Raw genomic sequence first — 17840 nt, forward strand, 5'->3', positions numbered from 1 at the left:
ATGCAAATATTTTTAGAAATTCAAGGAATCACAAAATCTTAGAACTTGAAGACACCTTAGAGATCTAGGGACCTCTGAAAAAAATCCACTCATCAGCACAGACAATTATACTTTCCAGAAAAATACAAATAATTCCATTATAACAGAGCACAGTGAGTCTTGGGGATGTTTTGTTTGTTTTTTACATTTTAATGAACAGTAGCTTTAAAAAGTTCCTTTCAAATATCTAAAATCAATTTAGAGAAGTTTAACACTCAAATTAAAATTTACTAAGTCTCAAATGGATAAATGTGTCACACTGTTTTCAGCCTTGGTTTAAAAGGTTATCTTCTCTTTTAAGTATCTAAATACTTATTATTTTTAAGTTTTGTTTTTTAAAAAAAAGCATGACTATTGCCAAAAACTTAAAGTAAAAATCTAACCAGAATCCATTTTTGTCATGTAACCATATCAATAAATACTCTAATAACTAAAATATACTCCACTTTCTTTGTGACCAATGTTTAGCCTGTATTTTACCTTATTTCTCTGTAGTCTTAAAGACTATGGATGATTCAGGACAACTTTAAGAATATCAACTACTCCTTAGCCAAGGATCATCAATGGAAAAGACTGATAAGGAAATGCATATTTATCTAGATTCAACAATCCTTCCCACAAAAATAATAACTTTACAGTGGCAGAATCTAACAGACAGCACTGTGAAATTAACATTACCAATAATGGGACAAAATAAAATCATGAGACTCCTGATGTGATGCCCTGGAAAGCACACAATATGATCTCTGTATTTGTCCTGCCAGAAAATGCATAAATTGAATCTAATCATGAGGAAATATCAGAAAAACCCAAATTGAAGGATATTCTACAAAATAAATGGCCTATCCTCTCCAAAAACTTCAGTGTTATGAAACACTAGGGAAAAAGACAAGGGAAGATTAAGAGACTAAAGAGACATGAAAACAACATGCAATACCTTATCCTGGATTGGATTTTGAACCAGGAAAAAAAAGAAATGCCATTAGGATATGATCAGGACCACTGACATAAACCTAAATAAGATCTCCAAGTTAACAGTATGTACTGCACTGAAGTACCAATTTTAAAAATTGTAGTACTATGATTATGTGAGTAAATATCCTGATTCTTAGGAAATATACATTGAAGTATTTAGGAGTAAAAGAGCATGATACCTAATCTCAAATGATCCAGAAAAAAATCTATGTGTATATATAGATAAAGAGAATCCTATAGCAAATGCGGCAAAGGTAACAACTGCTGAATATAGATGTAGAGTATACAGGAGTTATTTGCAACTTTTCTGTAAGTCTGAAATGATTTCAAAATAAAAAGGTTTTTTTTAAAAAAGATTATCAACTACATTTTCCCTTTTTACTAAACTGCATCAAACTAGTAAACTTTTACGATTTTCCTTACTACTATTTCTTCTTGCTGCTGTCAATGAACTCTGACTGCCTCTAGTTTTCATGTCGATTTTACAGAAAATTGTCAAGAAGCCAAATGGACACATATACACTACCAAATGTAAAACAGAGAGCTAGTGGGAAGCAGCCTCATAGCACAGGAGATCAGCTCAGTGCTTTGTTACCGCCTAGAGGGGTGGGGTAGGGAGGGCAGGAGGGAGGGAGACGCAAGAGGGAAGAGATATGGGGACATATGTATATGCATAACTGATTGACTTTGTTATAAAGCAGAAACTAACACACCATTGTAAAGCAATTATACTCCAATAAAGGTGTTTAAAAAAAGGTAAAACAGAAAATTAATTCATTAAATTCTGGTATTTATATGCCTTTAAAAAAAAAAAGAAAAAAAAGAAAGAAGCCAAGGCAGGGCTGAAGGCTTTCACTACACAGTAAACAGCATGGGGTTTGCAACAGCTAAACTGATCTTCAGAGCAGCTTTCTACTATGTTTTAGGATTAGCAACAGTCAGTAACTTTAAACCTCTTGAAAAATACTATGAATACATTTTGCTTGCACATTACCATTTCCATCATCTCTGGATCTTCAAAATCATAAATAATATGCTCTAAAATATCTCTGTCAGACACAAAGCCTAATGCTCTGAACACAATAATGATGGGAACTTCTTGCTTGATATATGGTAGGGTTGCCACAATGCGCTGACCAATAGCACTCTTTTTTGCACCCTAGAAAAATAAAAAATCATTAGAATATGAGAATACAGAGGTTATAGCCATATATAAACATCACAAAAACCATTTTATACACATGTTCATTGTAGGTATTTCAAAAGAGGCATGCCTCTCATATTCTAAGGAACGTCCTAAGGCTGCTTTTCAAAAACCACTGCAAGAGGTTTACTTATTTGATGGATAGACTGCTCATCTGAACCTGAGAGAACTTCCATTCTCTACTCTCTGTCTGCCAAGATCCTCTAGAACTGCCCCAGACTGTATTTGGAAATGACCTTTGGCTGCAGATGTGAACACAGACCCCCCCCCCTCGTCCTTTCCCCCAACCAAAACAATTAAAAATTTTGGAAGAAAGAAATAGATGAGGGGAAAATAAGAGAGAATATAGCTAGACAAATGTGGAAAAAAGCTAAGCACTGAATGAAAAATAAATACTAACTCAGAGTTGGTCTGTGACATATCTCCAAATATGAATAATATTTCAAAATCAACAGCCTCTCTCACATAAGATTCTCGTCCAATTTCTCCCTCTTTAATTGCAACACAGACAGAAGTGAAATAAAAGTTACTACACTGGCATACAAACACCTGGTTTCTCAATTTTAATCAAATTTTTTTCCTTCAATATCAAACTCTATCTTCTCTTGGCCTCACAACCCTACATTATCATGGTCCATCTAATTACAGTTTCTGTTGTCTTCCTCCTCCTACTTCAGGCCTCCTTCCTTAGATACCTTAACCCATCTCACGGATGTTCAGTAACAATTTTACATAAAGGACAGGTGAATCTTTTTTTTTTTTTTTGTGCTAGGCGGGCCTCTCACTGTTGTGGCCTCTCCCGTCGTGGAACACAGGCTCTGGATGCGCAGGTTCAGCGGCCATGGCTCACGGGCCCAGCCGCTCCGCGGCATGTGGGATCCTCCCGGACTGGGGCACAAACCCGTGTCCCCTGCATCGGCAGGCGGACTCTCAACCACTGCGCCACCAGGGAAGCCGGAGGACAGGTGAATCTTCATCTTGACCTTTTTCCTGTACTCTCAACCCTCCCATCCCAATTGCCATTTGGCTGTTTCAACTTAGTTTTCAATTATTCGTTTCATCAGACCTTTTTCAGAATACACAAAACATTAAAAAAGAATGCCTACACCACGCCCCCTCCAAACCTTTTGTCTAAAAATGAACTCATTAGGTTCTTTCTAAAAATCAATTCTTGGACGTTCTCTATTTTATCTAGAACCTCAGGATAGAACAATAGAAATTTTTTTTTCGCAGCTGCTGATACTTATAATCACAGTGTTGGCAGCTCAGGCATACTAGTCATCTTTTTGGGTACTTCAGGAGCCTGATAAAATACAGGAAATTCAGTGGCCAAGAATCCTAATTTCACTCCATTGCCAGCAAGCCTCAAGGCCCAAGGTAAGTAATTTGTAAAGCTGGAAAGGTGAGGGAAGGTTTCAGATTGTTTTAAAATAGCTACTGTGGGCACTAATGGGCATGATAATGAAGCCCCTGACAATGATTACACAAAGCCTCATGGATACAAGGAGTTGTGAGATACCAATTGTCCCATACTTAGCCAGGGTTCACTACAAAGCACCCCAAAAGCACACAGAGTATGGGAATGGGCAGTTGGCTACATCTTTCCCATGATCGTAAGACAAAGACCTTGTGTTTTTGCTCAGTGATTTTCAACTCTGGCTTCGCATTAGAGTACTCTGGGGAATTAAAAACAACAGCAACGGGCTTCCCTGGTGGCGCAGTGGTTGAGAGTCCGCCTGCCGATGCAGGAGACGCGGGTTCGTGCCCTGGTCCGGGAGGATCCCACGTGCCGCGGAGCGGCTGGGCCCGTGAGCCATGGCCGCTGAGCCTGTGCGTCCGGAGCCTGTGCTCCGCAACGGGAGACGCCACAGCAGTGAGAGGCCCGCATACCGCAAAAAAAAAAAAAAAAAAAACAACAGCAACAAGGGCACCCAGGCCCGATTCCTAAATTAATTGATTAAATGAAAATTCTGGAAAGAACCAAAGAATCTTAACTGATTCATCCTCATATCAAACTTATCACTAAATCTAGATGATTTTCCTTTCTTTTGCCCTCCATAATCCAGGCCAATGCTTATCAACAAAGAATGCACATCACAATCACCTGGGGATCTTTTCCAAACACTTGTACTTGGGCCCCATTCTACCCCCATTCACAAGTAAAAACCATTTTAATTCTTTAAAACACCTATTCCACACAGGATTTTAACTTCAGGCACTTAAACCTCTCTAATGTTCAAGTTCTTCTTCTTTATAAAACTTATTAAAGTGACATTAGACTCTGCAGAACTGTTTATAAGAGCACAAAACTGGAAACCTAAACATCCATCACAAGGGAAATGGCTCAATAAATTATGCTATATCTATGCATGGAATATCACAGCTTAGAAACAATGATCAACTGCTGATCTAAACCTGTTTTAAAAGATATCAGCAGGGCTTCCCTGGTGGCGCAGTGGTTGAGAATCCGCCTGCCAATGCAGGGGACACGGGTTCGTGCCCCGGTCCGGGAAGATCCCACATGCCGCGGAGCAGCTGGGCCTGTGAGCCGTGGCCACTGAGCCTGTGCTTCCGGAGCCTGCACTCCGCAACGGGAGAGGCCACAACAGTGTGAGGCCCACATACCGGAAAAAAAAAAAAAAAAAAAAAAAAAAAAAAGATATCAGCAATGTTCAAACAGAGTGTATAGTATGCTCCCATTGGGTTTTTTTTTTTTTTTTTTAATTTATTTTTGGCTGCACTGGGTCTTCGTTGCTTCGAGTGGGCTTTCTCTAGTTGTGGCGAGCGGTGGCTACTCTTTGTTGCAGTGCACGGGCTTCTCATTGTGGTGGCTTCTCTTGTTGCAGAGCACGGGCTCTAGGCATGCAGGGTTCAGTAGTTGCAACACGCAGGCTCAGCAGTTGCAGCGTGTGGGCTCAGTAGTTGTGGCGTATGGGCTTAGTTGCTCTGCGGCATGTGGGATCTTCACAGACCAGGGATCGAACCCATGTCCCCTGCACTGGCAGGCGGATTCTTAACCACTGCACAACCAGGAAAGCCCCTATTTGCATTTTTAAATTAAGACTATTTCTGGATGGATTCATGAGAAATTATCAAAACCAGCTGCTTCTTAGAGAAGAGATCTGGGGGTCAAAGGAAGACTAATTTTTATAGTGTACACTTTTTTGTACTTTTTTGAACTATTTAATGTGTATATATGACTTATTTTTTAAATTTTTACAAATAAAAATGTACATGAAATTAAATAGTTAATTACAAATTTCCAGTATAGTTGCAAAGATTAAATCAAGCAATCTGAGTAATATAACTGGCACACAGCAAACAGTCAAGAAATGCTATTATTAGATTACATTATTGTAAGTAACATGCCTATGGTATGTGGCTTCTAAGATGGTGCCTTATGATCCCTGCCTACTACTACTGCCTTGTGTAGTCCCCCGAATATAGACTAGATGTACTGACTTGTACCTAACAAAAAGAACATGGCAAAAATGATAGGATGTTGCTTCCAAGATTAAGGTATAAAAGATGGTGATTTCCACCTTGCTCATACGCTCTATGGCTCTGCTCAATTACTCTGACAAGCAAGCTGCCATATTGTCAGGGGCTGTATGGAGGGGAGCCGTGCAGCAAGGAACTGGACCTTGCCGACAGCCATGCAAATGAGTCTTATGATGATGACTGCAGCCCAAACACTTTGTTTGCAGCCCAGTGACCAGAGGACCCAGCTAATCCACATCCAGACACTGAGATGATAAATGTTGCTACTGGACTGATTTATTACACAGTAATGGGTAAATAATAAAATGCCTACCATACAACACTGACAATATGCTCCAGAAAAACTTTTTGACTAAACATGCAGCCTGGTAACTTACAAAACTAGACCAAAAGGAATAAACCCAAATAGCATATAATAGTCCATACCTGTCCTCCTCTTGCCAGCATGCTAACCCAGATAGTACTGGTGGGTCGAGAAGAATTCTCCAGACATGATCTACACTCTCCTGTGTAGGCATATTTAGAATCCTTTTTGGCAAACACATAGACTGTGTTTGTTGCCATTTTCTCTTGAGCAATCAGAACCTATATGGACAATAAAATTACAGCCATAAAACCAACAAGGTCTTTGAATTAGAAAGAACACTGAAAGCTGCATCTTCTTTTTTTTTTTTTCCGGTACACGGGCCTCTCACTGTTGTGGCCTCTCCCGTTGCGGAGCACACACTCCGGACACGCAGGCTCAGCGGCCATGGCTCACGGGCCTAGCCGCTGTGCGGTATGTGGGATCTTCCCAGACCCGGGCACGAACCTGCGTCCCCTGCATCAGCAGGCGGACTCTCAACCACTGCACCACCAGGGAAGCCCGCTGCATCTCTATTTAGTCTGACTATATAGGCTCACTGGAACATCAATTCTTGAACTTTACAAACTCCATTTTGCGTAAACTCTTCACCAAAACATATAAGCTCAAACTGACCAAATTTCTAGTGTACATTATTGGGTTGACCAACCCAATATATACAACTAAACAAAGTTTTGGTTTAATATAAATTCAGCTGTCACCTCCTTAATAATTCAACTGCTACTTCCAATTATACAAAAGTTTACTTTTTGATTTCAACTTTCATGATTTAAATCTTAATCATCATTTGGTAATTAAAAAAAAAATAATGCTACTATACCTTTTCGGATCCATTAATAATGAAGTAGCCACCAGGATCCAAGGGGCATTCATTTAACTCACAAAGATCACGATCTGTTAAGCCATTCAATAGGCAGTAAGTTGAACGCAACATAATTGGAATTTTTCCTATAAAAGTTTTCTGATGCTGTGTCTGAAGTTGTTCTTCGCCTTCTTTAATGACTGTTTTTGTTATATCAACATAAAGTGGAGCAGAGTACCTTTGAAAATAAAAGTAGCACAAGTGAATAGTAAGGTGATTACTAAAACTCTCAACTCGCTAAAATTTTATTTTCTGAATCTTATTTCAGTATCAGCTGCTGGAAAAGAAATATCTTTCTTACGTGAGATTTCTTAATCTGGCCTCATTTGGCATCATCGGTGATGGAGCACCATCTCTTTCCCAATGGGTCGGCTTGGAGAGGTAAATTTGTTCGAACTTCAGCAAGTATCTTGGCTAAAATGAAAACAAAAACAATGGAAAAGGGTAAATAATTTTTTCCATAAATGATTTAATGATTCCATTTTAATCAACATTAACATTTTGAGGAGAAAGAGCTCTAGAAAATGCCAAAGTTGATCCACTTTACTAAAATGATGACTCTCCCAAGGCAACATCCATACTCCACAGATGTCACGTTTTATACTTCATCACTTTCTTAAGGTAGAAGACAAGGAGATTTAATATATCACAAGTAAATAAAGACTAAGCTCTGAGTTCATATCAAACAACTGAAATGGATTCGCATCAATGATCTGTACAGCTGCTTCATGTGCCCTCTCCTTAGTTTAGGTCAGGTTAACAAAGTTATCAGAAAACAAAGAAAAGGTAAATTCATAGAATTAGAAGCGTGTTCTAAACTAATCAACAGAAGATAGAAAAAAAAGTAAACCAAACTCTTCAATTAAATGTACAGAAGACATCGGTACCAGCTATGGGGCAGGAGGGATGCACTGATTTTGGACCCCTCCTTGTACACTGTCAAAGCCATTCTGACTCTGGTAGATGATGGAGATAGATTTTTTGCCAAGTACTGTGATAACAGCTACCCCGGTGTTAAGGAGCAAAAGGCCTTTGAGAAGAACACTTTCAACAAGACCTGTAAGACTGACATTGAAACTGCCCTCTTGGGAGGCCTGACAGTGGTATGTAAAAGCAGTATCAACCTCTATTTCTATACAATTGGCAGCTCATACAAAAATGAGATGATGCTCATGGCTATTCTGAACTGCCTCTTCTTCGACTCACTGAGCCAGATGCTGAGGAAAACTGTAGAAAAGCGAGCTCTGCTGGAGAACATGGAGGGGTTCTTCTTGGTTGTGGATGAAATCGTAGATTGAGGGGTGATCCTAGAGAGCAATCCCCAGCAAGGGGCACACTGGGTGGCACTAAGGGGAGATTGTCCCCCTTACAGAGCAGACCAAGTCTCAGGCGCTGCAGTCAGTCAAAGAACAGATCAAGTGGTCACTGCTTCGGTGAAGACCTCACTGTTCCTGGCTCCTTACCCCCGCAAAAAATCCACATGTCTGATGTGACTTCTCATCCAGTCCCCCAACTCATGCTCTTAGGGTCATCTCGGGGATCACAGGGATCCTTAGATCTCCATCCTGTCTGTGGCCGCCTCCCCCACAAACCCATATATACGCTTCCTGTTCCTTCGCACTCTTTTTTGCAGTTCTGGGACTAAAGCTCTCAGCAGATTTTTGGACACAAGGCAGTGGAAGAACCTCTTCCCTTCTCAACTGGATTATGCTCCCATGCTCTCCTATCCCCCATATTTTCTCCCCCACTTCTGTGCTCTTTGGCTGCAGCTTCACTTCAGATCAAAGCAGGAGAAAGAATGTGCTGGGTGTTTTCCTCCCTTTGTCTTTACCCTGCCTTCATCCCAACAGCCCATCAAGAGGAGGGAGAACGAATTCTTTTCTACAGAATGAGTGGGGGTGGGGAGAGGCATATCAAGTCTCAGCCACAGCCCTGCATGCTGGCCTCAGTATTTTCTCCCATTCCTTCTTACTGTCCAGGACTCCAGCCATGGAAAAAAGCTTGGAAACAGCTCATAGGCAGGGGACAGAGTGAAATAAGCAGTGATTTATATTTTATTGGAGAGGGCCTATAACATTCTGTATTTCAGCCACAGTTGCATGTTTTACCCTGATCCTGGCTTACTGTTTCAAAACTGCTGCGGTCTGTGCATATGCATTGTGGGAGTGTCCATCTTTTTGTCTGATACCTTAACTCTCCACCTTCACCACCTGTGGGATCTCTGCCTGGCTTGTCTTCTCTGTGCCCTGGAGCAAAGCCAGTCCCTGAACTAAAACTCCATTGTAGTCTTGGGAAGAAGAGTTTCTGCTCAGAACTGGAGACAGGGTGGAATTTATGACTTGGGCCTCTAGGATCTCTCGTCCCCTTCTCCCCCACTCACGCATTTCATTCTTCTGTCTTGGGTCTGAGATATCTGCTTAACCCTGTCCTCTCTCTGCCTCAGCCTTACATCCAGGCAGTAGGTCTGGTCATCTGGTCACCTCCCCTCCCTAGGTCACTGAGAGAGGTGCCTCTCTTCAGAAAACTTTTCGGATTTGGATTTCCCCAGGAAGGCAGAGGATGGAACACCCGCTGTTGGGTCTCATCTCTCCCCTTGACCCAAAACTTCCCACAAAAATGTCTCAAGAAACCTTCCTGAGACTTAGTGTTTTGCCCTACCTGCCAATTCTCCAAAATTGAAGTGGGGTGGATAACTGGGCATCCTTGAGGGGCATTTTTGTGTAAGAGATGTATAGAGTCAGGATGACAGCCACCTTCATATACTGCTCTATGTGAAGAGGAATTTAAAAACACACAGAAAATCCTAATTACTATTCTACATAAAGGAATGAGAATTTCCAACCTTGGTTGAAAACAAGATCCATGAGAACTTTCCAAAGCTAAATGGATAGTGGATTTCTCTCTAAATCAAATATCAGAAAAGGAAAAGATGGGACTAAGCAGACCACTAAAGGAAAATTATTAATACCCAAGTTTCCCAAACTGGAGTAGGTAAAGAGCAAAGAGAACTAGTGGTGATAATGAACCAAAAGGAATTCAGCCATCCAACTACTCATTTCCACTATTACCCTAATCCAGGACATTATTAACTGAAACTTCAGCTATTCCAAGATTTTAATCTGACTCTGGCCTCTTCCCACTCCAAGTAAACACCATTTCCAAAGTAACCTTTTAAAAATAATGCTTCATGTACATTCTTTGACAATCTTTCCACAATGCCCCATGACATCCAATGACATCCAAAGCATGTGACAATCTGGTTCCATTTATTTTCCACAAACACCTATCAGAAACAGATCAAACCAAAAACAATATATTGACTACTGTGGTCCCTCTATTCCAGCCACAAGCCAAAAACACAAAGTATTTTTTCTGAAATGGTTAAATATGTTTCCCCTACTAAGACAAACACCCTTCACAGTCAGCTTTTCCACTAAGCTCTGATAGCCAAGCTTGAGAGACTTCTTTGGTAGTACTTATTCTGGCACTATGAAGCTGCTATGTTATATTGTTCTCTCTCTTGTTTTGAAAAGACCATAAAGAGAAAATGCAGCAGTATAGGAAAGGCATTTTACACCCATTTTCCCAACACAGTGCCAGAAGAGCCAATTATTTTTGTTCTTAACAGCAAAAGTCTGTGCAGCACCTCCAACCAGAATGAGAATAGTACATCAGCCCTTACAAGATAAGCTACAGAAAAGAGGGACTGAACTGGCAGGAAATAATAATCTCTCCCTCTGTCTAATTCTACTTCTTCTCTACCTCATATTTTTTTTTAGCTTTCCCTGTCCCTCAAGGCCCATCATGCTGCCTCTCTACTCAAAAACTAAGGACATGGGAGTTTCCTGGTGACCTAGTGGTTAGGATTCTGGGCTTTCACTGCTGTGGCCCAGGTTCAATCCCTGGTCAGGGAACTTGAGGTCCTGCAAGCCAGGCGGCACGGCCAATAAATAAATAAATAAATAAACAAAGTTTTAAAAAAACTAGGGTCATGTTTTGGACTACACACTTATTTACAATCACTCATGTAAAACTAGATTCTAAAATGATAGCCTTGCTATGATTTAACAATGCTGAAAACATGCATATGTGTTAAAAAAAAAAAAACCCTACAATGAACTTAGAAAAATTAAAAGAGCTAATATATTTGGGTGATTTTCCCTTATTATCTCTTATATTGATATAATAATGTATTTCATGCAAAAAATAATCAATGGAAAAAGGTCCTTCACCTATTTTTCTTTTGATTCCTTATTCTGTGAAAGAAAAAAGTGGGATTTTCTGAGGCAACATGACTATTTCTGGCTTGCTCCTCTTTGTAGTTCATCATACCTCTGAGTTTCCTCTTCCTGGCTATTAAACACATACTATCTGAATAAGAATTAGGATTTTGCATTACTTGCAAAAATGCATCTCTCGGGCTTCCATGGTGGCACAGTGGTTGAGAGTCTGCCTGCCGATGCAGGGGACATGGGATCATGCCCCGGTCCAGGAAGATCCCACATGCCGCGGAGCGGCTGGGCCCGTGAGCCATGGCTGCTAAGCGTGTGCGTCCGGAGCCTGTGCTCCACAACGGGAGAGGCCACAACAGTGAGAGGCCCGCATACCGCAAAAAAAAAAAAAAAGCATCTCTCCATTAGTAAGAATAAATCAGGAGCTGATTGAAATGTTATAAGTACACTAATAAAAACACCTCCTAACTTTTTTTTTAACCTTTAAGCCAGGTGAGAGAAGGACCAAAATTTCAAAGCAATACCCTTATTTATGTTACTTTATTGAACCATCTTACCGGTTCTTCAACTTCTCCACTAGCATGCTGAGCTTCGGCTTGTAGGTCTATAGGTGGAGCATCTTCCACAATTCTTTGAACAGACATCTGAATAAACTCATCAAAAGAATCCAGCTGTTGTCTGACCAAGCCCTTCTCATCAAAATAGGAACTGGGAAAATATTTGAGTTCATAATCAGTTACAACTCAGTGATGTTTTCTACCATATTTTTCCCCATTTTCATTATCATCAAATTCGACAAATACTAATCATTAAATACCAACACTCTGCACCCATCACTACATAAAATACTATGAGGTATCCAAAAAAGGAGGTGAGACTAGGAACACTTTCTTTGTAGAACTTATTGTTAAGTTTGGGGAAACGAGACATACTTGTGGATAAAATTATTAAAGCACAACATAAGAACTATAAGGAAGCCCTAATTTATAAATGTCCTTTATAGATAAATTTCATCCAACTTCTTGAAACATTTCTCAAAACTCATGAAATGCATAGTCAAAGAGAAAAATAAATGACAACATGGACAGACCAAGAGAATATTATGCTAAGTGAAAAAAATCAGAGAAAAACAAATACCACATGATTTCACTCACATATGGAATCCTAAAAAAAAAACCAAAACCAAAACCGACCGACAAACAAAAGAAAACAAAAGCTCACAAACACAGAGAACAGATTAGTGGTTACCAGAGAGGAGGGGGTTAGTATGTGGGTGAAATGGGTCAAATGTATGGTGATGGATGGTAACTAGACTGTGGTGGTGATCCCTCTGTAGTGTATTCAGATGTTGAAGTATAACACTGTCCACCTAAAACTTATATAACAAAAAAGAGCATGGAAAAAAGATAAAAATAAGAACTTTAATTTGAATAAGAGGGAAGAAAATGATATCAATGACTAAAATATAGCATGTGTAAGAACTTCGATTTTAGGTTAAAGATTATTCTACTTTGAATATGTTAAAGGTAAGACGAGACTAAGTCATTCAAGTGAAAATATTCAGCAAATGACTGTTTAAAAATGGAGCAAGGGGGGGCTTCCCTAGTGGCGCAGTGGTTGAGAGTCTGCCTGCTGATTCAGGGGACGTGGGTTCGTGCCCCGGTCCGGGAGGATCCTGCATGCCGCAGAGCGGCTGGGCCCATGAGCCATGGGCGCTGAGCCTGCGCGTCCGGAGCCTGTGCTCCGCAATGGGAGAAGCCACAACGGTGAGAGGCCCACATACAGAAAAAAAAAAAAAAATGAGTAAGGGTGAGAGATCAAAGCTATTAGTATAGACACAGAAATCAAATACTGAAGTCCTAAAGAAGGACAGAGACTCGAAAAGAGTAGACACACCGTTTGCAAGAGGAATCTCACCCCTCACCACCACACAGGAAGAGCTGCATAGCTGGATTTAGCTCCTCTCTGCCTAGTAACTAACTTGCCCCATCCTCACATCAATTTTCTGAGACAACATGTGTAGCCCAACTATCATTAGCCTCCCATTTTGGCATCATCAGATCACCTCACACGTCACTGGCCAGCCTAGAGATTGGCTGGCTTTGGGTCAAGGTTCCACCCTGATTCAATCAACCATGGCCACCAATATTAGAAGCTCTCTATGGCAGAGAACACAGTACACATTCATCCCTGTATAAGGCACAGACTCAAGAAGAGTGGAGGCAAGTTCCTTCAGTAGAGACTGTGAGCTGACAGGAAAGAAATTTCTCACAACCATTCGGGTCAGCCATTGGTACCATAAGCACATGGAAAGCACAATCTGTAAGGTAAACAGCAACGGTTTTTATGGACAATTTACAATGAAAAATCTTTTAAAAACTATGGACAAGTTTCATCCTCCCAGGAAGCTGAACCATAGTTACTCTCCCCAAAATCATTAAGACAGTACTTCAGTAGAATGCCATCCCTTAAACACCTAAACTATTTGAATAGTTCTTATTTATGGTATCTACTACCATGACTACTGTCCAAGAGATATCTTACTGAAGTCACTATATATTAAATAATATACATTCACAATGCTTGGGAAAGATCACTTGATATTAAATAGTTAAAAAACAAAATGTCATATCACAAATAACTAAAGCACCTATAATCAATTAAATTATAAAAATCAAATGGCTTTTTATTCTGTAACAAATGTTAAATGCAAGGACTTGTCAAATAGCAGATATAATCCTTGAACAATTTGTCACATAAGTTGAAAACAATTTTTTTTTTTTGGCTAAGATCAAAATATTCTTTCTCCCTGGCCATCACAGAATATAGGCATACTCCAAATATCTGGCTAGTTATTGTTTCCTAGTAAAATGTCTCTTCGTGTTTAATACTCAAAATCATAGAAGATACAAATGTCGCAATACAAAGTGCTTAAAGCCCATGTTTACTAGGAAAAATAAATACATACTTAATCTCCAAAACTCATATTTTTAACAAAACAACGTTCAGCAAAGGTTCAGTTTTATTCCATATACAACTGGTAGAATGTCAGAAGCTTGTGCTCTTTGAAAAGGGAGAGTATCAACTGAGAGGATGTGTATCTTGGAGATGGTGGGGCTCAAACAGGCATCAAAATGTTACTATATACAAAGCACCTGTCAGTTTGGTAAGTGAGGAGACTTGTAGCATTTTATATCCTAACATAGCAGAATGTTACTTTATTACTTAAAAGTTACTTCTCTTACCTATATGTAACGCTTCCTGCTGAGTTTTATTACAGTTTAATGACACTTAGAATTGGATGGGAATGTGGGTCGAAATACCACCTGTTATAACTTTATCCATTTAAAACAAGGAGAAAACCAAGAGGAATCAAATTAACAGCACCAGTAACGTAACAAATAGGCATCATGTGCCTCCTGATACAATGCACTGAGAGCAGAACATCACTGTTGCCAAAAGTAATCATCTGAATCTAATCATGAGGAAACATCAAACAAACCCAAACTGAGAGGCAGTCTAAAAAATAATTTGCCTATATTCTTCAAAAATGTCAAGGTCCCCCCCTCCCCCCCAAAAAAAGTGAGGCCATGGGAAGCTGTGGAGAGATGGTAAGTTTGAGAAACAAAAAAAACAAAAAAAAAGAAAAGAGGAAGATTGAGGAACTGTTCTATATTATAGGAGACAAACGAATAAGTCATGAAAACAAGATGTAATATATGATCTCATGTTGGATCCAGGATAAGAAAATGATTATTTTGCTAGGAACATTACTGGGACACTGGCAAAATCTGTGTAAGGTCTCTAGATTAAATAAGATTACTGTATTAATTAATTTCCTTATTTTAATAAGATTATGATTATGTAAAAGAATATTCCTAGGTAAACAACTGACTCAAATATTTCAGAAAAAACATACGTAGATAGAGAAAGAATAAGGCAAAGAAAACATAGCATAAGGTTAACGTTTAGGGAATCTGGGTGAAATGTACATGAATTATTTGTGTAACTTTTCTGTATATCAAAATACTTCAAAAGTTAAATAAATAAATAAAATGACAAACCAGCTCTCATGCAGCATATTCACATAGAACATCTAATTTTCAAACAGAATAAGCAGGAAATCCCTGTATAGTTTACAGTGCCTTTTAAAACTTATTCAGTTTGGTCTAAAAAGTTACCTAATTACAATCCAGCATGCCTCTTGCCACAAATCTGGTGTGATTTCATCATCATCCTCATCATATTGCATATCTGCAAAAAAAAAAAAATCATTCTCACTTGCAATAAATACTACTAGCTCACATCTTACTATGATGTGAAGTAGCAAAAACACATTTCCTCTTTACTAAATAAAAAAAAATCGCTTTACCTCACTTCTTTAAAATTTCAGTCATCACAGTACTTGAACTGTAATGAAACAATATACATAGGTATATACATACACATATAGGTCTACGTCACATAGGTATTCTCCCAATACACAAAGAGGCCTCATGAGAAAGGTTCAGTGCAAGCCGTGTGCATTTGTAACTGTTCCACCGTCTCCAAGAAGCCCATATAATTCTCATTAATAACGAACTATAATGATAACTAGGAGCAAGCTCATAATCCTCTTATCAGAGACTGAAGTCAGAGATCAGGTTAAGAGGGAGGAGCCAGCAAAGGACTCCAATAGCTGGGCAATATAAGGTGGGCCTATTACAGTAACATTTCACACATGGACAGGGATGAAAGGCTGTATTTTCCAAAGATGGCCACAACTATCTTCCATTTCACATGCTCTTTTATAAAGTGATCTTGACACTCCTACCATCAAGATATAGGGGGTCTATGCTTCCTCCCCTTGAATCTGGGTGGGTTTTTTACTCTCCCATAACTAAGAGAACACAGCTAAAGCAATGCTACACGATTTCAGAAGCTAGGTCAGGAAAAACAATGCAATTCCAACTTGTTTATTGAAACACTTACTTCTGGCGTCCTGAGCTGCCATTAAGAACTCCTACTACTTAGGTGAGAAAATCTAAACGGAGGGCCCACTTATGAGATGCTGCAATCAGCAATCCTAGTCCTTGAGTTTTCCTAGGCTAGATGCCAGACACATGAGTAAACACTCCAGATCACCCAGCCCCCAGCAGTCAACACTCAGCCTTTGTGTCTTCCCAGTTCAACCACTGACAGACATCAGGCAACAGACAAGCCATTCCTACTATGCCTATCCAAATTCCTGACTCATTTAATCCATGAACATATTAAATAATTTTTAAGCAGCAAAACTTTGGGGCGTTTGGGCAGAACAGTAATTTATAAAATGGGGCATTTGAAAAATCAGTGTACACTGGTGCTAATATTAGTCTCATCTTCTTATGCAAAAAAATGTGCTGTATTTTTGTTTTTCTATTCTGACCTATATACATAGTCTGTAAAATTTAACAACTTTGATTCAAAATTTGATACATATCCAAAATAAATTATTAATAAGTGCTTCTTGAATGGTCTGGAATTACCCACTCCTACATGTGGGGAGAGAGGTAAAATGGACAAAGGTATCTAAAATGGCCTGGAGTTTTCTAGCTTTGATGGCACACTAGATGTTATTATCACAGCCACCCAGGAGAAGTAGGAAGGTTGGAAAAGGAGAGGTAACAATGAAGTCAGTTTTAGTTATACTTGTAAATCATTTATCCTTTTTCACATTTTTATGTTTTCTAGCCTCTGAGAAATGAGACTATATTACCTACTCAAAAAATTAAGCTGAAAAAAATTTTTTTGAATTTTTTTCTCAGGAGTTAAGAAAAAGAATACAATGATGCTAATAAATTTCTAGACGCAAGATAAAAATGAGACAGAAGTTTAAACAGTAGAGTTTAAGTTTCTGCTTCTATTTTCTCCATGAAGTACCTGTGGGAATAAACAGAAATGTAAGCGGTGGCCAGGAGATTGGGAGCTAGAAGAAAACGAACTTTGAAATAGCAGCTTTGGAGAACGGAAGAGGTTGCATTAAAAATATACAATGAAAATACACTACACGTGACTACGAACTCTACATGTAAAAAGAAAAAAAAAAAGACATACTGTCCCTGTTCGTTAAAATACATACCATCTAGAACTGTGTCATTTCGCGGAAAAAGGAAATGTAAAGGTCATCTTTTAAGATAATTTACTTAGGCATATGACAGCATGAAGGAACGCCAAACTAAACCAAACCCTGCCCCCGCGCCGCACACACACACACAAACTATGTTCCTTGTCCCCGGAGTTCTTCCAGAGCCTAACAAAATGCCCGGCACAGGCTGACGCTCGAAAATCCAACTATTCATAAATTCATTAACTCTGGCCTTAAGGGAAATTAAGAAAGGAGTCCTTTGCTTCAAAGTCGGAACAACGGAACCTGTCGCAGGGTTCTGCGCGCTATTTTCAACACGGGAAGGGAGTGTCAAACTCACCCAGGGGCAGACAGAAGAGAGAACAAGAGTCACCCTGACTGAGATGATAAAGGCTACGTTCCCTGCACCCTCCACCTCTCAAAATCCCGGATTCGTTCCCGGCCTCGGGAGTGTGGGGAAACGACTGGGTCCATGGTGCGGCTGGCCGGGGAGGAGGCCGCAAATCCTCAATTCGTCCAGCTACCCACGTTTCCCCCCTTAGATGGGTCGCCGCGGA

General features: G+C 39.6%; 1 protein-coding gene and 1 pseudogene across 4 annotated transcripts in view; one reads left to right on the top strand and one right to left on the bottom strand.

Annotated features, from left to right (window-relative positions):
- The window catches only part of POLR2B (RNA polymerase II subunit B), a 50578-nt gene that overhangs the window by 31852 nt on the left and 886 nt on the right, over positions 1–17840 (bottom strand). For 2 of the 4 annotated variants that reach the window (XM_059067152.2, XM_067035746.1), the window contains exons 2-7: positions 15359–15431; positions 11735–11885; positions 7247–7359; positions 6904–7123; positions 6146–6304; positions 2009–2173 (exon numbers count right to left, since the gene is read on the bottom strand). In XM_059067152.2, the coding sequence (XP_058923135.1) occupies positions 2009–2173; positions 6146–6304; positions 6904–7123; positions 7247–7359; positions 11735–11885; positions 15359–15431 (881 nt within the window). The remainder of the gene's footprint in view (positions 1–2008; positions 2174–6145; positions 6305–6903; positions 7124–7246; positions 7360–11734; positions 11886–15358; positions 15432–17840) is intronic. The other 2 variants (XM_067035748.1, XM_067035747.1) reach the window with 1 other exon arrangement.
- LOC131758784 (coatomer subunit zeta-1 pseudogene) lies at positions 7812–8382 on the top strand (annotated as a pseudogene).

Source organism: Kogia breviceps, chromosome 6 (genome assembly GCF_026419965.1).
Source record: "Kogia breviceps isolate mKogBre1 chromosome 6, mKogBre1 haplotype 1, whole genome shotgun sequence".
Lineage (NCBI taxonomy): Eukaryota > Metazoa > Chordata > Mammalia > Artiodactyla > Physeteridae > Kogia > Kogia breviceps.